General features: G+C 38.6%; 1 protein-coding gene and 1 pseudogene across 1 annotated transcript in view; one reads left to right on the top strand and one right to left on the bottom strand.

The window, feature by feature from the left end:
• The window catches only part of Rnf13 (ring finger protein 13), a 97,626-nt gene that overhangs the window by 19,662 nt on the left and 52,129 nt on the right, over window positions 1-25,835 (bottom strand). The window contains exons 5-7 of the mRNA XM_051157189.1: window positions 20,180-20,267; window positions 12,567-12,657; window positions 7,008-7,113 (exon numbers count right to left, since the gene is read on the bottom strand). Of these exons, the coding sequence (XP_051013146.1) occupies window positions 7,008-7,113; window positions 12,567-12,657; window positions 20,180-20,267 (285 nt within the window). The remainder of the gene's footprint in view (window positions 1-7,007; window positions 7,114-12,566; window positions 12,658-20,179; window positions 20,268-25,835) is intronic.
• LOC127199105 (60S ribosomal protein L10-like) lies at window positions 3,020-4,356 on the top strand (annotated as a pseudogene).

The raw sequence follows: 25,835 nt of genomic DNA, 5'->3' as shown, positions 1-25,835 counted from the left end.
ATCTTTCTTTGCTTTTTCTCTGTATGTGTAGGTACATGTCCGTGTGTATGTGCATGCACATGTGTGTCCAGGTACATGTATGAATGCGTGTGGAGGCCGGAGGTAGAAAACTGTCTTCCTCAATATCTACTTACTTACTTACTTACTTGATTGATTGATTAATTTATTTTGAGTCAGGGTCTCACATTGAACCTGGACCTCATGCATGCACTAGATGGGCCTCGGGGATTACTGCGTCCTCCCCTCCCATACCCTCCCCAGCAATGGGATTTCAGGCAAGAGCATCTGGATGCTGGAGATGAAATGCGGGCCTTATGCTTTGGGCACTCTGCTGACCAAGCCATCTCTCCAGCCTCTGTTTTTATTTTTACTCTTTTTCCTTTTCACATCAACTTTAGCAGTGGAATTTTATTTTTTAAAAAACAAAATTCCCATTCATACATTCTTCTAGCTTTGTTTATACTTTTTTCATTGTGAGATAATCTTTCTCTTTTTCTGTCTTGCCCCACCTCCTGGTGTTTCCTCCTCCACCCCCTTGCTATAGTTTTAATAACATTTTATCTTGTTTTTTCTTTTAACTCACGTGTGTCTGTTACATTTTTGTCTGGCGTGTGTTTGTGCTTGGGCACTCTCATGCTACAGTGTTCATGTGGAAGTCAGAGGACAGCATGCAGGGTTGGTTCTCTCTTTTCCCCGTGTGGGACTCAGGGATCAAACTCGGATTATCAGCTTTTGCAACAAGCATCCTTACCTTCTAAGCCATCTTGCCCACGCACGCATTTATCTCATTTTGTTTTCCAACTTTGTCCTTATTGTGAAATCTTTATGATCTTGAATTGTGTGTAATCTCATATTCTTTTCCCTTCTATAACGTTATTTTCCAATTGTTTGTTTAATCTTGCTTCTCCATTTTTCCTTTTCCCTGTCTTCTTCATTTCATTTGTCTTTTACAATCATCTAAAACAATTCTTCTTCACAGCACCTTCAGAGTTAGTTTCCCCATTTGGTGCTTTATTATCATTGGTGATCAGATAGGCTTGGGTTTAACATGGCTTAGTGTATTTCTATATCTTATACGGTTTGTGATGTTTGTCTGCTCCTGTGAGTAGTAATGGGGACTGTGCCTTAAAGGGAAATGTCCCTAAGTACAACTAGAAATCTAAACAAATAAATGTATAACACATACACTAGGAATATGGAGGCAGTACAACAGATACTTAAAATGCTGAGTGAAAATGTCAAAAGTTTAATAGTAGAGATGATGGGTGACATGAAATACAGTACAAACATGCAGATTAATCAATTCAGAGCCTGGAGAGGAAAATCAGCAAGTGAGGAAAATATCAGAAAGCTAACAATATGGATGAAAACAAGAAGAGAAACCTAGACTTAAGAAACAAAGTAGAAATATTTGTAATTTTCAAGAAGAAAGTGAGAGAGAGAGAGAGAGAGCACACAGTAGAAAGCACCAATAACATACTTGAGCAACCAGAAGAAAAAAAGTGAGGGGTGAAGAGACAGCTGAGCAGACTATACATTCAAATATTATGAGGAAAAATAAGTGATTGTGGCCAGGTCCAGGTCTACTAAGATACACTCAAGAGACCAGCCTAAGAGTCCACAGGGTAGCAGCTGAGAAAGAACTAAAGGCATGGGCTGGAGAGATGCCTCAGAGGTTAAGAGTACTGTCTACTGTTTCAGAGGTTCTGAGTTCCTATCCCAGCAACAACATGGTGGTTCACAACCATCTGTAATGAGATCTACTTCCCTCTTCTGGTGGGCAGGAAGACATGCAGGCAGAATTTTGTATACATAATAAATAAATCTTAAACAAACAAACAAACTACAGGCATCGGTATACATGTATGTACCCACCACACACACAAATGAAAATAAAGCACTTAAACTGAGAAGTAATACTGTGAAAAATAGTCCTCCCACCAAAAGCAATCTACAGACTCACTGCAGTCTTACCAAAATTCTACCACCATTCTTATTCTTTACAGAAAAAGAAGACTTAAGATTCATATGAAAACATAAAACAGAAAGCCAAAGAAATTCTGAGCAAAATAATAATGCTGGAGGTATCACCATACCTGATTTCAAGTTACACTACAAAGCTATATCAATAAAAACAACATGGTGGGCTGGAGAGGTGGCTCAGCAGTTAAAAGCACTGACTGCTCTTCCAGAGGACCTGGGTTTGATTCCCAACACCAACATGGCAGCTCACAACTGTCTGTAGCTCCAAGATCTGACACCCACAGACATACATGCAGGCAAAACACCAAAGCACATAAAATAAAAATAAATAAATTATGAAACAACAACAACATGGTACTAGTACAAAAATAGGAAAATAGATCAGTGGAATAGGGGACCCAAATATAAACCCATACAACAACCACCATATGATTTTTTTGCAAATGTTTTAAAAACAAAAAGATGCCTTTTCAACACAAGGCACAAGAAATGTTGGCTATCCACATGCAGGAGAATGAAAACAGATCTCTTATTTCATTCTGCATGAAAACCAACTCTAAGTGGACTTGCAAAGGCTTTAATATAAAGCTTGAAACTCTGAAATTATTACAAGAAAAAGTAGGGCTGAGGAGATGGCTTAGTCCAGCGTTTCTCCACCTTCCTAATGCTGAGACTTTTTAATACCGTTTCTCATACTGTGGTGACTCCCAGCCACAAAATTATTTCATTGTTAATTCATAATTGTCTTTTAGTAAATATCTGATATGCGACCCCCAAAGGAGCGGTGGCCCACAGCTTGGGAACTGCTGGCTGAGTCAGTAAAGTACAAGTACAGGGACCTAAGCTGTTTGATCCCTAGAGCGCACATGGCGGTACAAACTCACGATCTCAGTACTAGGGAGTCAGAGTCAAGAACAGGCCTGGAGCTCACCTGGCACCTGGCAAGCAGCCTTGCCTACCTGGTGAATTCTAGGCTTGTTAAAGACTCAAAAAAAAAAAAAAAAGCCCTTTTCTCTTCTCCTCTGGCACACCACCAATGATCTTGTTGGGCTGCCAGGGTGTCCCTGATGCTAAGAGCTGCAACTTTGACTTGGGATGGAAGAAGGCAGAAGTTGATGAATTCCCACTTTGTGGCCACATGGTGTCAGATGACTATGAACAACTCTCTTATGAAGCACTGGAGGCTGCCCGTATTAGTACAAGTGGCAACAAATATATGGTAAAGAGCTGTGGCAAGGATGTGCTCATATTTGAGTGAGGTTCCACCTTTTTCATGTCATCCAAACCAACAAGATGCTGTCCTGTGCTGGGGCTGACAGGCTCCAGGCAGGTATGAGTGGTGCTTTGGGGAATCCCAGGGCATAGTGGCCAGAATTCACACTGGCCAGGTCACCATGTCCATCTGCACGAAGCGGCAGAAAAGGAACATGTGATTGAGGTTCTGCATAGAGCCAAGTTCAAGTTCCCTGGCCACTAGAAGATCCACATCTCAAGGAAGTGGGGCTTCGCCAAGTTTAATGCAGGTGTTTTGAAGACATAGGTGCTGACTGTGGCATCAAATATACCCCCAATTGTGGTCCCCTAGATAGATGGACAGCCCTGCATCCCAAGAGCTCCCACAATGCTCTCCTGTACCCTACCAAGTCAAAAACAAAACTCACATCCAGTCTGCCAAAAGAAATGCGGGGGGCTGGGGGCGGTGACACCTGTGAAAGAACATGCAAGACTGTTCTCTGGCCTCTGCATGCATGCATACACTTACACACATATACAATACACACACGTGTGGGACTAAAGCAAAACACGTCAAGATACCAACCAGCTAAGGTAAGGAGTTTCTCAACAGTACTTGAGTCACTTAAGAAATAAAGTCAACAACTGACAAGTAGAAGCTCATGAAATCAAAAGGCTTGTATACAGTAAACAACTCCTGTAAAACAAAAAAATAGCCTACAGAGTGATAGAAAAATCTTTCCTAGCTATATATGACAGAGATTTAATATCTGGAATATTAAAAGTCCAAAAACCATACAGGAAATCAAACAACCCAATCAATAAATAAGCTAAAGAAATGAAAAAACAATTCTCAAAAGAGTAAATACACATCATTTCTCGGCCTTCTAGCTAAGATCAAGTGTGAAAGAGTAAACACAAAAGGCGAATGACATTTGAAAGCATTCAACTTCACATATCAGAGAAATCCAAATCAAAACTACTTTGGGATTCCATCTTACCATCGTCAGAATATCAGTCATTAAAAAACCAGTAACCATAAACATTGGCAAGGATATGTACAAATGTGAGCTGCTAGTGGAAATGGAAACTAGTCTAGACATCACGGAAATTGATATGGAGGTTTCCAAAAGAGCCTAATGCTTATCTTCTGTATGATCCAGGTATATGAGTCCTGGGAATTTACTCAAAAAAAACTTCAGGTTGACATGTCACAGATAAAGACACATGTCAATTATAAGTGCAGCAGCACTTATAGCAGGTGCCCAACAACTGAGAAGTGGGTAAGGAAAATGTAATACAGACACACAGACAGACAGACAGACACACACACACATACACATTTTTCTTTTAGCCAACAAAAACTATACCATTTTCAGAAAAATAAATGCAACTGGCCATAATCATATCAAGCAAAGTAAGCTAATCACAAATACATGTCGCTTGTGCTTCCTAGATTTTATGTAGAGATATATAAAATAATGAACACACACACACACACACAAGACTTGAAAGTAAAGCTGTCTAAGGACCAATGGGAGGAGAGAGGCATGAGAAAGGAGTAAAGGCATTACGAAAAGGAATATGTTTAACAAACAATATATACATGCATAAGAACTTTAAAATACTTTTAAGGTTTGAACGGAGGTGCCCTTCATGGTGGGAAAAAAGCCACTCTTAGAAGCCATATAATTATCAACTGCAAATCCCAGGGCCATTATGGGCTACCATCCTATGAGTTGTTAGCTGGGTATGCCCTGGGGCCTCCAAAATAAAATAGGCTATTTCCATTGCTGTTGGTTGCCTACCAAGGCTACATGGTAAGACTTTACTGCTGAAGTTGCCACATACTCTGGTCATACATAATACACAGAAATTAAGCTGAAACAGAAGTAGCAGGTAAGACGCTTTCTAGAACGCATAGTACAGGAGTTGCTATGCAGGCTGCTGGGGGAGAGTTGTCATCAACATCTCACTCAGCAACATATACTCAGTATACCTTGCATATTATACTACTGAGCAGGCAAGCAAGATGTGCTCACTGGTGTCACTGGTATACTATAGGGGTAACCCACCACTTCCTCACGTGGTGCCTATTTCCCAGGAGAAAAATCATGTCTAGTACTGTAGACCTATAAAGCTGGTAGCTAAGGGCTGGATAAGTGGCTCAGCAGGTAAAAGCATTTGCTGTGCAAGCAAACAAACCTGAGTCTGAATACCTATCACCATATACAAGACTTGGACATGGCTCCCATGCCTGTAACACCGGCGTTAGTAGGCAGAGAAAAGCAGATTCTGAGAGCTCAACTCACTGGCTACAGCACTGAAGCAAATGTTTCTTCCTGCTCTAGCAATTGTTAGCTACCTACAAACCCTAGGGAGGGGTGGTATCTAAGGAGCCCCTCCCCCCTAATTGTTAACTGCCTACAAACTCTCAGGGAGATGAGACCTACCACACTGCATGGTGGAATACTGACAAGGCCTAATTCTGTACAGGAGGTCACTGCTGATCAAAGACTAAAAGAGCAAAAAAGATTTCTATACTTTTATTTTTTTTTGTTAATATTTGAATAACAAATACATAGTAATTTTATATCTATTCTCTTGAAATATTTCTATAACACATATTATATGGCCTCTAGAAATTTCCTTGACATAATCCTCAAAAAGAATTAGGAGTTAGCCAAGTGTGGTAGCATACACCTTTAATTCTAACACTGGGGAGGCAAAGGCACACACATCTCTGAGTTTGAGGTCAGCCTGGTCTACATAGTGAGTTCTGGGACATCCAGGGCTACATACACAATGAGACACTGTCTTAAAAGAGAGAGACAAGAGACATGGGGCGGGGCAGAGAATGCATACATTAGGAATGATACAGGCAAATATTAGCTTAGCATCATTTTGAAAATAGCTTGGACCTCACAGACCCTCTAGAATCCTGCAACCATACTCTGGTTATAATGTCTTAGAGAAACAATGTATCATCCCTTTACCTTAAGCCCTCATAATATGTTTATTTACATTTTAATATGAATTTTCTCAAATTTACTTGGAGGTAAACTTGAACAGTTTGCTGATAATACTAATACACCACTAACTAGACTCTACAAATGACATTTTATTATATGTCTATCCACTGTATATGTCAATCAATACATCTTCCTTTTTCTCCATAGTTTATTTTATTTTATTTTTTATGTGTATGAGTGTTTTGTCTGTGTGTGTATATGTATGTATGTGCACCATATGTGTGCCTGTTGCCCACAAAGGTCTGAAGAGGACATCACATCCCCTGGAGCTGTGGTTACAGATGGTTGTGAACCACCATGTGAGTGGTGGGAACTGAACTCAGGTCTTCTGCAAGAACAAGTGCTCTAACCTGTGAGCCTTGGTAGTGTTCTACAATACATTTCAAGCCAAGCTATAGATATCAGTATATGTCCCCCAAAAACTGTGTGTGTGTATGTTTACACAATATGTGTGTATATGTGTATATACAATCTAATAGATTCAGACAAATGCTATGCATTTGTGTCGCCCAATTTTCTATCTAGATACAGAATGTGGGTCTCACCTGGGAAAGTTCCCTCCTACCCTTCCAGCAATACTTTACTCATCCCACGTGGCCATTCACAATTGCTGTCCTTTCCTTTTCTTTTATGCTATATTTGCCCTTTCTAGAACTTTACATAAAAAGACATAAACAATACATACTCTTACTTAGTTTCTCAGTGACTTTTAGATCTACCCTTAGAACTTTTATAATTATGAGAAGTCAACTGACCTACCATAAAAATTACTATCAGGATGAGGCAGATACCCACGATGATGAGGAAGGGGATCAGATAGTACTCCAAAGGAAGACTCAGTTCTGGAACTAAGATAACATGGCCCCTAAAAAAATAAAAATAATAATTAGTAACGATTATCAAGTTATATTATTTTAAAAACAAAAAAATTAACAACATGGCCATTTCAAATCTACTCTGCATATATCATTTTCTGAGCTATGATTTACATAGTTTAAGGCAGTGGTTCTCAACCTGTGGGTCATGACCCCTAGCTCCTTTGGGAGTTGAATAGTCCTGCACAGGGGTGGCTCAAGTCTACCAAGAGATACAGATAGTCACATTATGATTCGTAACAGTAAAACACACAGAGAAACTGAAATAATAAATAAACCTTAAAACAAACAAAAACATTTTCACCTCCAGTAGCATGTAATAAAAACCTCTACCTCATTCATCATTGCCACCAACATAAAAACAGAATCTAGAGCTAACGAGAGGACAGCTCAGTGCTTATGACCACTTACTGCCCTTACAGAGGAACAGGGTTCACTTTCTAGCATCTGTATTGGGTGACTCACAGCCACCTCTAACTCCAGCTACAGTGATCCAATGCCGTCTTCTGGCCTCCACAGGCACTAGGCATGCACACAGTGTACACACACATATGTAGGGAAACACTCACAAATAGAAAATAAAAATAAATACTTTTTTTTTTTTAAACAGCTACTCTAGAGCAGTGGTTCTTTAATACAATTCCTCTTGTTGTGGTGATTTCAACTATAAAATTATTTCATAACTTTGACTTTGCTTCTGTTATGAATCATGCTGTAAATATCCAATATGCAATCCCAAAGGGTTTATGACTCAAAAGTTGAGAGCCACTGCTCTAGAGTACTTACCGGCACAAATCATACCCCGTCCTCCTATGTACTTCACCCACTGTACCTGGCACAATAGACACAGGGCCTGTGTCCCGGCATTTATCTATCAGATGTGGGATGGAAAAATTCTCATTAAGGAATCCCAAAGAGAAATTTCTTCTACATTTCCATGCTTTTCACTGTTTGGCTGAACATGTCACAGAAATATATATATATATATATTGGGAATGAGAATCAGATAATACCACATATTATTCTTTGATATAACCATATTGCTGGTTACTGTGACATCATTTTTATAAAACAAGCAGAATCCTATCAGATAATGACAATGATCAGACCGGGCATGGCAGTGCATAAGCCTTTAATCTCATCACTCGGTTGGCAGAGACAGGCAGATCTCATGATTCAACGCCAGCCTGGTCTACAAAGTGAGTCCAGGACAGCCAGCGCTGCTACACAGAGAGCACCCCCTCCTCCAGATCAGACTTCAGTTCACTGTCTGTGTTTCACGAATGGCCACACTTTACATGATATGAAAGCACTGCTTTACAACTCCCTTAGTCTAAGGAGAGGTAAACAACACTCAGTAATGTAGGTGTTCTCTGAGGCACTACACCAGAATAGTGTTGGCCATGTTACCCTGCCTTTCACTGCTAAGGGATTTTCCCTGTGAGGTGATAATACCACATACTCAGTTCAAGGTAAACCAGTAACCCTTAGTATAAAAGAAAATATGAACAAGTTGCTTCTTTTCCCACTAACAAATCTTTAGGATTTCACAGTACTTAGAAAAAAGTGAGTATTTTTACTCCCAAGCTATTTTTACTGCTATAACTTGTCAAATCTGCATCTAAGGAATTGAACTAAACTACAACAAATATAAACAATAACAGAGATTTCTTCCAAACATTAAAAATACCCTCCAAAACTTGCTAGGATTGCTAGAATACAAGTGTCACTTTCAGCAGAATTTTTTGTAGCTTTGTATAAAATCCCTATTGATAATAGCATTGGTGAGGGAGACAGACAGAGAGAGAGGACGAAGAGGGGGAGGAGAAGGGGGAGGATGGGGAGGAGGGGGAGGATGGGGAGGAGGAAGAGGGGAGGAGGAGAAGGGGGAAGGGGAAGAGGAAGAGGAGAAGAAGAAAAAGAAGAAGAAGAAGAAGAAGAAGAAGAAGAAGAAGAAGAAGAAGAAGAAGAAGAAGAAGAAGAAGAAGAAAGCAGCAGCAGGCTTGGGCCAACATATTTGATCATCTCTTCTAGCAAAAGACCATCTCAGAAAAATAATTCTCCAGTTCTAGGCACAAACTTCTGCACTACAACAATGGTACCACTTGTGTGAGACATTCATTACCACAACCCCACTGACATGCTATAAATTCACAGTGCTGAGGTCCAATAGCTAAATTGCTCTATAACTAACTTTAATCAATTATAGCTTTTTAACATCCATAAGTAGGAAGCTTATACTTCATTTATTCTGGTTTTTCTTTTTTTCATGCCTATGACTTATGTAGACACATTTTTCCACATATGACAAAACAAAAACTGTCCTGTGATTTAAGGTGTTGAATTGCTTAGAAATAACATGATAGGCAAGAAGAAACAAGCTATAAAAGCAAACCAAGAACTTCTAATTAGGTAGAAACCAACACTTTAGAATAACAATGCTGTTTTTAAGTACAAGGCTGGAATTCATTACAGACATTCCCAGATGCACTGATTCGGTGGTCTGGATTCTTAATCTAAAATTCTACATGTCCTATTCATCCTTTCCTGCCACATTTCAAATCATTTTAGCTATGGTCAAGACATATTCTTAGAAATCTAACTACTCTAAAACTGATTTTCAGGTTGTCCTGGCTGGTTTATTGTCAACTTCATACAAGTTAGAGCTACCTGAGAAGAGAGAGCCACAACTGAGAAAATATCTCTAGAAGATTGGCCCATAGGATTATTTTTTCTAGTCCCATCCATTTGCTTGTGAATTTCAAGATTTCCTTGTTTTTAATAGCTGAACAGTATTCCATTGTGTAAATGTACCACAGTTCTTTATCGATTCTTCAGTTGAGGAACATCTAGGTTGTTTCTAGATTCTGGTCATTACAAATAAAGCTGCTATGAACATTGTTGAACAAATGTCCTTGCAGTATGATGGAACATCTTTCAGGTATATGCTTAGGAGTGGTATAGCTGGATTTTGAGGAAGTACTATTTTCAATTTTCTGAGAAAGCCCCATATTTATTTCCAAAGTGGTTGTACAAGTTTGTACTCCCACCAGCAATAGAGGAGTGTTCCCCTTTCTCCACATCCTTGTCAGCATGTGCTGTCACTTGACTTTTTGATCTTAGCTATTCTGATAGGTGTAAGATGGAATCTCAGAGTCATTTTGATTTGCATTTCCCTGATGACTAAGATGGAACTACAAAAGATCATCCTGAGTGAGGTAACCCAGACCCAGAAAGACAGGCATGGTATATACTCATTTATAGGTGGATATTAACCCAACATAGACGTCCTCTGAGAGATTCCACCTGGGGCGGGGGATTGGGACAGATATTGGGGCTCGAAGCTGGACTCTGGGCTGAGAGCTAAGAGTTATATGGAAGAGTTGGGGCAGGGGGCAGCAGGAGGGGAGAATGGAAGGCTCTGGAACTCCACAGGGAGACCATCAAGGCTGGCAGATCCGGCCACAAGGGGGCCTGCAGAAACTGATGCACCAACCAAGGGCAATGCATTCAGGGAAACTAGACTTCTTGTTCTCCGCGTGGGAGGGGTGGAGGCACTGCCACTGAACCTCTGACATGCACTCTAGTGTCCACAATTTGATCACTGTCCCTTGGCCATGCAGCCTTGAGGACAGGCTATCCTGATGAGACCTGAAGGATTGTGCCAAACAGTGAGGGAAGAGGGAGCCCCTGTTGAGGCCTGAGGGAGGGGAATGGGGGCGGAATATGGAGGGAGGCTGGAATGGTAAGATAAGAAGCGGCGATAACAATCGGGATGTAACGTGAATAAATTATAATAATTTTTTGAAAATCAATTAAAAAAAGATTGGCCCATAGGCAAGCCTGTGGGGCATTTCCTTAACTAGTGATTAATGTGGGAGGGTTTAGCCCATTGTGGGTGGGGCCACCCGTCAGCTAAGTAAGCCATTAGGAGTGAGGCAGTGAACAGTAATCCTTCCTGGCCCTGCCTCAGTCATGCCCCCAGGTTGCTGCCATGACTTCTTTCAGTGTAGGACTGTTCCCTGCAAGTGTAAGCAAAATAGACCACTTCTGCAGACTGCTTTTGATCACGGTGTTTTATCACAGCAACACAAACCTAACTAAGATACAGATTCAATACATAATAAAGACACTGCTCTTTCTTTACCAAGCTGCTAACGGTACAGCTGTGACAGCAATTACATATGGTTGAGAACTGCTTCCTTTCTAGTTTCAGATCTGCCACAGCTGAGCTTATAGACTCACCCCAGACTAATCTCAACTTTTGTCGAGGGAAGAGGTATTTAAACAGTTGTTTGCCTTCTATGACCATGCCTAAATAACGTAAACTCCATGAGTCTTGCAGGTAATGTTTGGTCTTTGAAGTAGAAAATGTGTAATGGAGAAAATAAGATTTATCGTGTGTGTGTGTGTGTGTGTGTGTGTGTGTGTGTGTGTGTGTGTGTGTGTTTTCAGGCTAATTTCAAACCAAACATCAAAGCCTACATATCAAAACAACAGCTTGTTAATTTCTCATCTCCCATGTTGACACACATAACCTTGCTTGTCTCCTTCTGACCATCAGCCAACCAATTACCAAACCTTTAGAACCCATACAGCAGAGCCTTCTATCAAGGAAACAACCCGGGACCTGTGATCAGCTCAACTACTGGATACTGATGTGCATGCTGGGAATTGAACTCAGATCTTCAACAAGAGCTGTATACCTCTTAGGGTCTGAGCCATCTCTCCAGTCCCTCAATATGCTATTATTCTTAACAATGGTAAAATGACTAGAAAGTAGCATTAAAAAATTAAATGTATAAAGTAAAACTGATGCTTTCTTTATCTGATTAAAAGCCAGAATCCTATTTTGAAACAAATTAGCTTACTAATGACTAAGGCAAAGATACCAAGTATCTCTACTGGTTAGCATGTTGTTAAAGGTATTGCCAATGCATTTAGACAGCAGAAAGCAACTTAAATAGAAAATTTAGAAAGGAAAGGTGAAATTGCTCATGTGTATAATGAAAAAATTATTGTTAACCAGAACATAATTTTATCAATCACAGTTTAACATACCATATAAATAAGCTTTCATTTTTGCAAATAAATGCTCTGTAGCAAATGTAACATAATAGAAGAGTTACCAATAATTGCAAACAATAAAGAAACTATAAAATGGAAAATTAGTCTTTTTACCAATACTATACTAACATTAGCAACTCTCTATAGCACCAAATTTATATTTAATATAAAATTCAAATAAAATAAAACATTTTTACAATACAATAACTTATTAGTATATAATAAAACAATGTTTTCTAGGCCACCTGGGGCAACATAGTGAGACTTTGTCTCTAAATAAATAAATGATAGCAACATAACTAAAATTATATAATTCTACTCTAAAATAAGGACCAATCTGAAGTTACATGATTTTTTTTTTTTATTCATTACTTACCCTTTTTCATATGTGAATTCATCTTTCAGGGAATTAGCTGATGATTCACCAATAAAGACAGACGGAATGTCAATTTTCTTTAATGTATCAACTGTGTAAAAAAACAATAAGTTTATTTGTAAAAAGTCAATATTTAAGGTTCTCTCTAACAGCAGCAAATGCAATAGGAAACAACTGCATCCAGATTCCAATGCCTACCGGCTGATCTTTCTGACTGTACATTTACACTTACCATAAATGTGTTCAGAAACACCACATGATATTACAAAGGTGAGGTTCGTCATATACACAATCACTTCTTAGTTCTTTCAACAGTCTTCCAAGGTAGAGACATAATTTTTATCTTAAATATTTCCATTTGCCTTACTCTTCTGTAGTTAAAACTAACTATCAAAGAACAAAGACGGGGGAAAAGTTTTAGCTTTCCTTCCCACACATAACTTAATTCCTAAGTAAAGGGGACAATTTACTTTACCTACTTGTTTCTAGGACAGAAACAAGCCACCAATGTAAGAAGCCTAATGGACAATACCATGACTCTGGCTCGCAAGAGGGAAATGGTGACAAAGATTAACTGGTATGAGGCAAGGAGCTAGAGGTCAGAGCAGAGCTAGCTTCTAAATGGTGTCTCTGACCTCCATATTTAAAATGAAAATAAAATGCCACCAAAAAAATAATTTTTGTAATATTACCCATTATTCGGTATGGAAATAAAATCATCAGAAACACAAATAACAACAATCGTCTAAGTCAAGGCATGTGATGGAGACAGCTCATTTAGGGCTGAGTTTTTTCAAGGTCTCGCACTCTCTGCATAGTGTCTTGCTGTGGATCTCTGTATTTGTTCCCACATGCTGCAGGAAGAAGCTTCTCTGACGATGTGAGTATAGCAGAATATCATTAGGAGTCACTTTATTTTTTCTTGTTTTCAGACTAGTAGTATTTGGTTTTACCTTAGGTCCTCGGGCTATCTAGTCTCGCGTTCTCGGTCACCCAAGCAGTGTCAGGTATGGGTTCCATCTCTCATGTATGCCTTAAGTCAGATCAGTGCTTGGTTGTTTATTTCCATAAGTTTTATGGCACCATTGCCCAAACACGTCTTGTGGGCAGGACACCACATGAGTAGGTGGGAAGAGTGTAAGAGCCAGAGGGGAATGGAGGACACCAAGAAAACAGGGCCTCAAAATAAACATGAGAATAGCTCAGATGAAATCTCAGAGATTGAACCAGCATACATAAAGCCAGCATGAGCCTGCGCTAGGTCCTCTGTTATTGTAACAGGAACCCAGGCCTTAGTAGGCCCCATAACATCAGCACTACTGACTCCATGGTGGAAGGTCCATTCCAGCTGTAAACTCAGCATGCAGACCACACCACCTGTCAAACTAAAACAGACCTAATCCAAAGCAAAGTCTCTAAATGTACTAACCTTGCTCTTTGACTTTTGTAGTTCTGCTTCTGGCTAATTGTCCTTGTTAACTGAAGTATGTCAATCCAGGGCATGATATTTGTGCTTAAAAGCTCACCCTGAAAAGGGCTCAGGACTACAGGAGGATCTCAAACAATAAATAATAAAGACTTTGTATTGGCTTAAGCCCATGTCCAAGCAGTTGTCTCTGGTGAATACCCCACAACAATTACAGCTTCCAATTAGTGTTTGTTTGGGTTTTTCTTTTCTTTTTTATGGGATTCATAGCTTCTCTTGGGCTCTCTTCCTTCTGTTGGCTTGGCTTGTCCAACTTCAATGTGATAGTTTGTGTTTTATTTTATTTTTTATAATTTTAAAGTGAATAAATAAATAAATGAGAACCTAACTGCTAGGGATAGGCTAACAACTTGTACCTGTTGGGAGAAAAATCAGTTTTCTCTGAGTATATCTATGACTCCAGGACAGGCCTCATATTCAGAGCAACATATAATTGGACTCCACAGATTTTTTTGTCTGCTTTTATTTGGTTTCAGTTTGGTGGTATTGGGGGAGTATGCTATTGTATTGGGGGCTTGCTTATCTTTTGAAAAAGAACTTAAGGTTGGGTGAGTAGGTAAGGGTGGGAGATCTGCAAGGACTTGTGGGAGGAGAAATATGGACCAAATATATTTAAATTTTAAAATTGTTTTAAATAATAAAAATATAATAACATTATATTTATATATTAAGTTTTATAATGTTAAAATATAATAAATATGATAGCAAAATTACCACAATCTTTTTAATGTTACTAATTAAAAAGCAGCTTTACTATGTGAGCTTATCTAGAAAAATTTATTTTTTTGTTGCTGTTTGGAAGAAGGAAGTTTACTCTCTTTCTCTGCTTGTTCTCACTTTCATTAGCAAGTCTGGTTTTTGGGGGGGGGGTTGTTTTGTTTTAAAGATTATTTATTATTATGTACATGAGTGCTCCATCTGCATGTACACCTGCAAGCATCAGGTCACAGTACAGATGTTTGTGAGCCACCTTGTGGTTTCTGGGAATTGAACTCAGGACTTTTAGAAGAGCAGACAGTGCTTTTAACCTCTGAGCCGTCTCTCCAGCCCCACAAGTCTGTTTCCTCATTGGCATTAGAGCCTGCTTCTTCAGGATTCCAGAGAGAGAGAGAGAGAGAGAGAGAGAGAGAGAGAGAGAGAGAAAGAAAGAGAGAGAGAGAAAGAAGAAGAAGAAGAAGAAGAAGAAGAAGAAGAAAAGAAAAGAGAAGGAGAGAGAGAGAAAAGAAGAGGAGGAGGAGGAAGAAGAAGGAGAAGAAGAAGAAAAAGAATAAGAAAAAGAAAAAGAAAAAGAAAAAGAAAAAGAAAAAGAAGGGTCTTTCTTGTTGTTTCTGCAGGGCTGTGTACTCCAGGCTAGCTGGCTCCTGGGTGATCCTCTGTCTTTGCCTCCCATTTCACTGTAGGAGAGCTGGGATTATAGGTATACATTACCACAGCTGGCATTCCGTACAGGTTTGAACTCAGATTGTTTGGGCTTACATGGTACAAACACTAAATTATATTTTGACAAAGCTTAGAATTATATTCCCTGTATAAGAGATGTTATTCTTTCATAAAAGACTATGATAAAGTGGAGAGACTTGACTTGAAGCTATTGAGTTAAAATTATTAGAAATAACATCTACTGGGTTATGATATCAAGAAAAATACAGCATAGACCTTATTTGGATAAGAAGCTTGAGAGTGAGTTAGAATCCTAGCCAAAGGATGCCTTCTTTTATTTTGCCAGTAATGTATACAGATAACAAATGTAACTGAGTTAAGATTTATCAACTGAGATTTTTAAAAAAATTAAAAGAGGGTATTGTAAAGGGGGAAAGGAAACAGTCAAATTTGCAGTTCCTTTTGCACAACAAAAGAAATAACCAATAGACTTGGAGAGACAGCTTATACAATGGCAGAAAATATTTGCAAACTAAAGGTCTGACAATATAAGGAAATCAAAAATCTCACTCTCAAAAAAAATCTAAACACCCTGACTCTAAAATGGGCAACAGATCCAAGTAGACACTTCTCAAAAGCAGTTCTGATGTGCTAGCCACAAGGGTACACTATGTATTTCAAAACAAAAGAAAAGGCTTAAACCGTTTTACCATAGAGAACTAATAAATGATCATGATGGATGTTTAATGTATACATGTCCTAAGTTTCATGAGAACACAGCACCATCTTATTTGATGCATAACCCCCCCGCTCAACTCAGAAGTCTGGTGCTGCCTGTGCCATGGATGTCAGGCCGCGCTGAATGCTAGGACTTCTTATAGGATGCTTCGCACACTCCATAATCATCACAGCCCTGGCTAGGCTGAGATCATTTAATATAAATAAAGGAACACATTAGATTTTAAATATAATTTTGCTCATCATATTAGAGCTAAAGAACAGACAATAGCAAAGTACTTTCCTTAGATTATAAGATTGATCTATTAAGAAATAAAATATCTGCTATTTATTGAGGATGAGGCTGCGTGGAGGACCAAATACATTCCAATGTACTGTCTCAGTCTGCACCTTCATGTTCACCTTTTGTTCCAAGAAAACCCTCTGTTTTACTCTGCATATGCAAATCACGGAGGTTCAATAGCAAGAGACTGGTTTGTAATTAAAAACGAAAATCTTATAAGCATGAATGTGGCCAATAACCAGTAACAATTAGAGATTTTATTAATTTAGTCTAGATACCAAATGGGGAAAATGAGAAAAGTTGGGGAAGACTTTAACTGGAGAGGGGAAGGGAAGAGACTACAGAGAGAAAGGAAGGAGAGGCAAATAACATTAAGGATGTTTCAAGTGCTGGGCGTGGTGGCGCACGCCTTTAATCCTAGCGCTCGGGAGGCAGAGGCAGACAGATCGCTGTGAGTTCGAGGCCAGCCTGGTCTACAAAGTGAGTCCAGGATGGCCAAGGCTACACAGAGAAACCCTGTCTCGAAGAAAAAAAAAAAAAGGATGTTTCAAAACGCCATAGGGAAACACAAGCTTACTCAAAAATATATATATACAATATAAGTGTACATGCACACATAGACGTAGAAGCACATACACATAACATGTAAATTTTTAATCGAGTTATACCACACACAGTGACAATGTTGTCCCCACGCCATAGTCTAGCTAACAAAAACCCCACTGGCAGGTTTGGGAACTCTCCCTTTCAAGATGGTACTCAGGATGATCCAAGAGACTCCCTGAAACAATACAGGCTATTTCCATTGGCCTTAGTTGCCTCACAGCGCTTAAAGATAGTATCAAAAGATACTATGTAAGCTGCCGGGAGGGAAGGAGAGAAGCAATCAATAGTCCTCTGCAGCTATAAAGTGTAGGAGTCACAACAACTACTGTCCAGGAAGACACCCTCAATGGTACAACAGTGGCACACTCCTCTGGGGATAACCACCAGCTGTCTAATTGGACTTGAAGTCTGCTCAATAGCATGGAATTCATGCATGGTGCTGCAAACCTAGCCAACCACCCATGGCTGGTGAGGTCATGCACTCTGCTGCCAGTTTCCTAGAACAGCTTAATTTCTAACTACATTCTAAATACTTAGGCTTATACCCGACAGATAAGTGCAGCTCTCCCCCATCATCAAAGAAGCTTCATTTTGCTGCAGATAGAAGCTACATAGAGATCGACAACTGGGCAAAGTATAAAGCATAAGTGACAGTGGAGTGTCCCACCTCAACTGATACATCTACAACACAACCTCCATTCCTAAGGTTCATGAAAATTGAGTAAGGAGGAGCAGAAGGATTCTAAAAGACAGGACAAGGATGTCGGCTGCAAGACAGTATCTTCTAGACAAGACAGGAGAGCTGTACCCACGAAATCTCAACAATATGGTTGCCCAAGCAAGACAGCACAATGACAACAACCACAGTCCACATGTCAACATTGATGGGAAAAATTTCACAAGGCTCCAGCTCTACATGAAGAGCTATAGGCAAGCAATGGCTTCTGAGAGAGAGAAAATAAATTTTCTCCAGGGCGAGCCCCTGATAGGTTATCCAGTGCCAAGTGGTCAGCCCTAAACACATGTCCATACAAACATCACAAAACGAACTCTACAATTTGTGTGTTTAAAACAATAACACTTAAGAGGAGAGAAAATCATGAATTTGAGACAGAGGGAGGGACACAAAAGATGTTGGAGAGAAGAGAGGAAGGGACAGAAATGGTGTAAATATAGAGCTCACGAATGAAGTTCTCAAAAAAATTTAATTAAAAAAATACATGATAGCCCAGAGTTATGGAGTGAAGGAAACAGCTTTAAAAAAAAAAACAAAAAACAAAAAACAAAAAACAATGAGTAGCTGGGCATGGTGGGACACACCTTCAATCATGGCACCCTGAAGGTGGAGACAGTCTAGTACAGCTTTCTGTGAGTTCACTGTACTACATAGTACCTTATCTCAAAACAAAAACAAATAAAACCATTGAAAAATGTTAAGCAGGTTGTGGTGGTAGTTAAGCAGGTAGTTAAGCAGGGTGTGGTGGCGCAAACCTTTACTCCCAGCACTCAGGGGGGCAGAGGCAGGTGGCTCTGTGAGTTTGAGACCAATCTGATCTACAAAGTGAGTCCAGGACAGCCAAGACTACACAGAGAAAAAACAAAACAAAACTTTTTTAAAAGAAAAGAAAAAAGCTAATTAGCTTATTAAAGTTGGCTCATTTCTCCTTGTGAACTAAGATTTGTAATAAGAAAATATTCTTATTTCAAATAAAAATTATGGGTATATCCATGTAATATAAAAGGCCAACTGATATAAAAAAGCATGTGGGAGGCAAGGCATAGTGGCGCACGCCTTTAATCCCAATACTTGGGAGGCAGAGGCAGGCAGATTTCTGTGAGTTCTAGGGAAGCTTGGTCTATGCATTGAGTTCCAGGACAGCCAGGAACACATAGAGAAACCTTGTCTCAAAAACAAAAACAAAAAAGAAGGAGGAGGAAAAGAAGGAGAAAGAAAGGGGAAAAAGGAGGAAAGGAAGGAGAGGGAGCGAGGGAGGGAGGCAGGGGAGAGTAGGAGGAAGGAAGGAAGAGAGAAAGAAAGAAAGCATCCATCCATTGAGCTTGGGTATCTAGCACCTATATAAAAACCCAGCTCATCACTGTAATTCCTGAAGTGGGAGACAGATAGGAGGGATCACCAGGTCTTGCCGGCAGCAATCTAGCTAATCAGTACATTCGGATCCGTGGAAAACCTCAAAAAATAAGGTGAAAGGGCAGTAGAGCGTCTCAGCATCAAGATCACTTGCCTGCTCTTCCACGGGACTCATCTATTCCTAGTACCCACAGGGCAGCTCACAACTGTCTACATCCCAAATCCAGGGTGTCCGATGCCCTCTTCTAGCTTCTGTGGTAACTGCACATACACGGTGCACATAGACACATGCAGCAAAACACCATATTTATATGATAATAAAATAAAATATACACCCATGCATGCACATGCAAAACATACAAAATAATGTATAAGATATATGGCTTTGAAATTTCAGCAGAATACAGCAGGTACTTTACCTATACATCTTAAAATTTAATGTTATATATACCTATATAAATTATAAAAATGATTCTACAACATTCTGTAATTTTCATTACATTTTTATTTATTTTGTGTGTGTGTGTGTGTGTGTCTGTCTGTCTGTCTGTCTGTCTGTCTGTCTGTCTGTCTGTCCGTCTGTCCCATGGAATGCATGTGGTGGACAGAGGACAACTTTCAAGCATGGACTCTCTTTCTTCTACTATGTGGTTTAAGGAGACTGAGCTTAGATCAGTCCTGACAATGCCTTTGCTCATTAATCCATCTTACAGGTATTCCATGGCATGTCTAACAAGTAATTAAATGGCTACTTATGGCTTTTGACTTCTTTTTTTTAAAGAAAATATCTACAAATAAATAAACACATAAGCAAAAAACAAACAAAAAACAAAACAAAAACACCTTAACCGTTCAAAAAAAAGGACAAGTCAATTCTGCCTCAATTGGAAATCAAATTATCCCAAGCTAAGAATTATCTGATAAAGAAGAAATGTTATTGTATAAACAGAAAATGAAAGAAGAACTTTTGTTAACTTTCATTTGAAATGATCTGTCAATCAGGAGACAAGAGAAGTGATACCTGTACTTACTGTCGTTGGATCCCATGCTAATAAGGTCATCAGAGTCTACATTGTGAACTATGGCTGCTTTGTATCCTGCTCTCTGTGCATTTAAAACCTGCAGATGAGAAAAATCATATTATGAGGAAGATGTCACAAGTCTACCCTACTTGCCTAGAAGCATATCATGTGCATCTGTAGAAACAAAGCACGGATGTTTTTGAAAGGTGTAGATGTCTATAGGAGAGTACAGGAGTTCTTTGGATACCTTCTCTTCTCATTCAGGGCATTAAAAGAACTCAAGACAAATAAAGGCCAGGGATGTGGCACAGTGTTAAGAGGACTCAAAGCAATAAAGAGTCTATTTCCAAAACAGAAACCTGCCATGATCAGGCTGAGTAATCCCTAGGCCCCAAGCGTTCAAATCTAACTCAATACTTACTAGTGGTATAAGCTCAGGCAAACTACTTTCCCTGTATGTGAGGAGGGATACTTGCATGCATGTTCACACATATATGCACAGGTGTATCTGTGTGTGAGTATCTGTGTGGAGACTGGAGGCTGACATCAGTTGTCTTCTCTGATCACTATTTTATTTACTGAAGCAAGGTTTTACTTTAAACCCAGAACTCACAGATCTAACTAGTATAGGCAGCCAGCTTGCCCTGGAGATTTTCTGTCTCCCATTCCCCAGTGGTAGGATTACAAAAAGGCTGCTATACCTACCCAGTATTTAATTTACATGGGTGCTTGACATCAATCTTCACAGTTAGGGGGCAGGGAGTAATTTTCTAAGACATCTATCTATGCATCTCTACTTTCTTTTTCAATCCTCAGTTTCTGAAATATTCTCATATATAAAAATAATATTTTGAAGTGTTTAAAACCATGCATCATATATAGAAATGTGGCATATGAAAGCAAATCAGGATTCCAGCTCACAACTCTAGTGGAAATACCCTGGTCTACCAGAGGCCACACTGGCAGCCAGGAACCCAGGTTAGCCCCCCTGCCAGTGGCCTACCAAATGCCCATCCAGCCTTCCTCCAACCACCCTCCCCTCATCACCATATCCTAGTCCACACCTCCAGTGGAAGCCCCCTGCCCAAGCAAAGTTCACACTGGCTGGCAGAACCCCAGGCAGGTTGCTTACCCATGAATTATCACCACATTCTCAGTGTCTGCCCGCCCACTGCAAATTGGTCCTTCCTTCTTCAACACCATCTCCTGGCTCACAACTCCTGTGGAAGACCCCCTACCTCAACTGGTGGCTTCCAAAATTCCAACCCCTTCTCTTGGTCCAGCCTCCGACTTATGTGATGACCCCCTATTCAACCACAGGTCAGACAAGCCAAAAGACTAGAGAAGAAACAGAAACCAAGGTGGGGGGTTTGGGGGGCACCCAGCCATCCAATAAAGACAAATTCAGAAATCAACACCTAGACCTATAATTGCCCCAAACCCAGATGCCTAGATGCCAGTGTAAGAACGCAATAAAAAATAGTCAGGGCAATATGTCAACACAAAAGTCCAACTTTCCTACTACAGCAAGCTCTGAATATTCCAGTACAGATGAACACAAAAAAGAAAGGAAAAAAAAAAAAAAAAAAAAAAAAAAACACCCTTAAAGCCAACTTTATGAAGACCACAGAAGTCCTTAAAGAGGAAATGACAAATTCCTTAAAGAAATCCAGGAAATGTTAAACCAACAAATGGAGAAAATTATTTAATCTCTTAAGGAAATCCAAGAAAAAAACAAAAAAAAAGTTGAAGGAAATGAATAAAACTATTCAAGACCTGAAAATTGAAATAGAATAAAGAAAACACAAACTGAAGGAATTCTGGAAATGGAAACTCTAGGTAAGCTAACAGAAACTACAGATAAAAAAAAAAAAAGAAGAAAGAAAAAAACTACAGATATAAGTATCACAAACAGAATACGAGAGATGGAAGAGAAAATCTCAGGCATGAAAAATATGATAGAAGAAACAGACATGCCAGTCAAGGACAATATCAAATCTAACAAAATTCTTGACACAAAACATCCAGGAAATCTGAAACATTATGAAAAGACCAAATAAGAATAGACAAAGGGAAAGATTCTTAGCCCAAAAGCCCAGAAAATATTTTCTACTAAATCATAGAAGAAGATTTTTCCTAAGCTGAAGAAGGACATGCCTATAAAGGTACAGGAAGTTTACAGACACCAAATAGATTGGGCCAGAAAAGAAAGTCTCCTTGCTGCAAAAGAATCAAAACTCTAGACATAAAAAACAAAGAAAAAATATTAAAAGCTGTGAGGGGGAAAAAAAAAAAAAAAAAACAAGTAACATATAAAGGTAGACCTATTAGAACTAAACCTGACTTCTCAGAAGCCAGAAGGGCCTGGACAGATGTCCCACAGACTCTGAGAGACCACAGGTGCTAGCCCAGACTATTATACCCAGCAAATTTTTCAATCACCATAGATGGAGAAAATAAAATATTCTATGATAAAGTCAAATTTACAGTAACTATCTACATAGCCACAGAAGGTACTAAAATGTAAACTCCAACCCAAGGAGGTTAACTATACCCATGAAAACATAGGAAATAAATAATCTCACACCAGCAAAATCAAAAGAAACACATGTGTGCATGTACGCACACACACACAACACCAACAACAACAACAGGAACTAACAATCATGGGTCACCAATATCTTTCAATATCACTGGAGTCGATTCCCAAATGAAAAAATACAGGCTAAAAAATGGATGCAAAAAAAAAAGAAAAAAGATTCATCCTTCTGCTACATAGAAGAAACATACCTCAACATCAAAGATAGGCATTACATCAGAAAAGGATAGAAAAATATTCCCCAAGCAAATGAACCTAAGAAGCAAACTACTGTAGCCATTCTAATATCTAATAAAATAGGCTTCAATCCAAAATTAATCAAGAGACAGGGAAGGATCCTTCATACTCATCAAATGAAAAATCCACCAAGATGATCTTTCAAGGTTTAACATCTTTGCCCCAAATGCAAGGGTATCCATGTTTGTGAAATAAACACTATTAATATACATTGATCCTCTCACATTTGATAAAGGAAGTCTTCAATACTCCACTCTCACCAATGCATAGGTCATCCAGACAAAACCTAAACAGAAAAATAATGGAGCTAACAGATGTCATGAACCAAATGGGAATAACAGATATTCACCCAGAATAACAGAACATTTCACCCAAACACAAAAGAATATACTTCTTCTCAGCACCTCATGGAACATTCTTCAAAACTGACTATATACTTGGTCACAAAGCAAGTCTCAACAGATGCAAGAAAACTGTATACTATCAGACCCTGTATACTGTCATGCCACCATGGATTAAAGCTGGAATTCAATAAGGACAGAAACAACGAAAAGCCTACAAACTCACAGACACTGAACAACTCTCTACTCAGTGACTCAATGGATCAAGGCAGAAATAAGGAAAGAAATTAAAGAAGTCCTTAAATTCAATGAAAATGAGTGTATAACATGCCCAAACTTATGGGACACAATGAAAGCAGCACTAAGACAAAGTTCATAGCACTAAGTGCCTTCATAAAGAAATTGGAGAGATCTCATTCTAGCAAACACACAGCAAATTTGAAAGCTCTAGAACAAAAAGAAGCAAGCACATCCAAGAGGAGTGGATGGCAGGAAATAATCAAACAGAAGGCTGAAATCAATAAAATAGAAACAAAGAGAATGCAAAGAATCAATAAAATAGAAACAGTTCTTTAAGAAAATCAGCAAGACAGACAAGATCTTAGCCAAAGTAACTAAAAGGCAGAAAGACAGTATCTAAAATTTAAAGATCAGAAATGAAAAGAGGGACATAACAACAGACACCAAGGAATACCAAAGAATTATCAGGTCATACTTTAAAAACCTGTACTTAACAATATTGAAATATCTAAAGGAAATCTGGATAGATACGATTTACCAAAATTAAATCAAAATCAGATAAACAACTTAAATAGACCTATAACCCCAAAGGGGTGGGAGTAGGGAAGCCCAGGGCAAAACAGTTTTAGCTCAGAATCTACCAGATTTTCAAAGAAGAGCTAATGCCAATATTCCTCAAATTATTCTACAAATGGAAACAGAAGAAACAATGCCAAATTCATTTTAGGGGGCCACAGTCACCCTGATACCCAAACTGCATAAAGATCTAACATAAAAGAAATGCAGGCCAATTTTCCTCATGAAAATGGATGCAAAAATACTCAACAAAATACTTGCAAATGTAATCCAGGAACACATCAAAAAGAACAGCCACCATGACCAAACAGGCTTCGTCTCAGAGATGTTGGGACAGAATATATACAAATCAGCCAATGTAATCCATATATAAAGAAACTGAAAGAAAAAACCCACATGAGGAGTGGAGGGAAGGAAAACTGTGGCCAAATGCAATGTACAGGAGAAGAATGAATGTGTGTGTGTGTGTGTGTGTGTGTGTGTGTGTGTGTGTGTGTGTAGTATATATAATATATATGCAACTTACATCAATTTGTTTAACAATGTTACATAAAATTTCTTTCAAAAAAAATGAGAAATAGCCCCCAGCCAGAAGTTACTTCCTCTAATTTGAGAGAGCTACTTAGACTTTTTAAATACTCTAAAATAGTAACTGATGACCATGAGGGTGCAGCTAGTTGTGTGACAAGTTTCCAACATGAAAGATTTGAAGTGTCCAACTATAGTATTATGTAAAAAATCATGCATGGCAAGTATATCTTTATATACGCTTTCAATTTTTTGAATATTTTTAAACATTCAATTTTAAACATAAATTATATTTTAAAACTGTAAATATTTGCATATATTAAATATTTAATATGACAAGAAGTTCTTGAAATATATCACTTTATAACTGATGCTTTCTATAAACAAGCTAATTTCTTAAAAGAATTTTTAGGTCTAATATTAGTTTTATTTTAGTTAGCAGCACTACAAATACTGAAAACTACTCAATTTTTAATAGAAATAAAAGCTTTACCAAGTTCCAAAGAGTCAACGAAAGCCTGGGATTCAGGAATAAAAGTAATGTCTAATTATTCATTCTCTGAATCTGATAAATAGCTAAAGAGAACGAGGCTATCTGTTCATGGCAAATCACCTTTGCACAGCAAATTCTTTTCTATGTTACCTGTGACTTTGCTAAAATACCACCAATGCAAATATAAATAAGTCCAGATAATTTTATCATCTTATTTTTTAAATGAATCTCTGGGAGTGTCAAGAGGAATATTTTGCCCATATTTATGGCCCCATCATCTATAAAATAGCCTGACACAGAGTAGAACAGTCACTAATTAAATGTCACTGAAAGAGTTAAGGAAAAAAGATAAGGCATTTGTTTAGATCAGAAGTTCATATAAGTGGAAAATTGGGCAGAAAGGTTTTCTGAAGAACTTAAAAGAAACAGCTCATTGGCATAGGCTCCTGAACACGAAGAACTTTAACTACTTTCACATTAGGCATAATGACAAGAAATCTACAGTTAACATGGCATAGTATTCTGTACTTAAACAAAGAAAAGGGCAATAATTAAGAACATAAGTTTATTATTTTATTTTCTTCAAAAGCCATTTTATGCTAATATAAAAAGATTTAAATTTTGTAAAACTAACTTTACTTCTCTGAGAGC

The sequence above is a fragment of the Acomys russatus genome, chromosome 15 (genome assembly GCF_903995435.1).
Source record: "Acomys russatus chromosome 15, mAcoRus1.1, whole genome shotgun sequence".
Lineage (NCBI taxonomy): Eukaryota > Metazoa > Chordata > Mammalia > Rodentia > Muridae > Acomys > Acomys russatus.
This window is presented reverse-complemented; position numbering and strand designations above follow the sequence as displayed.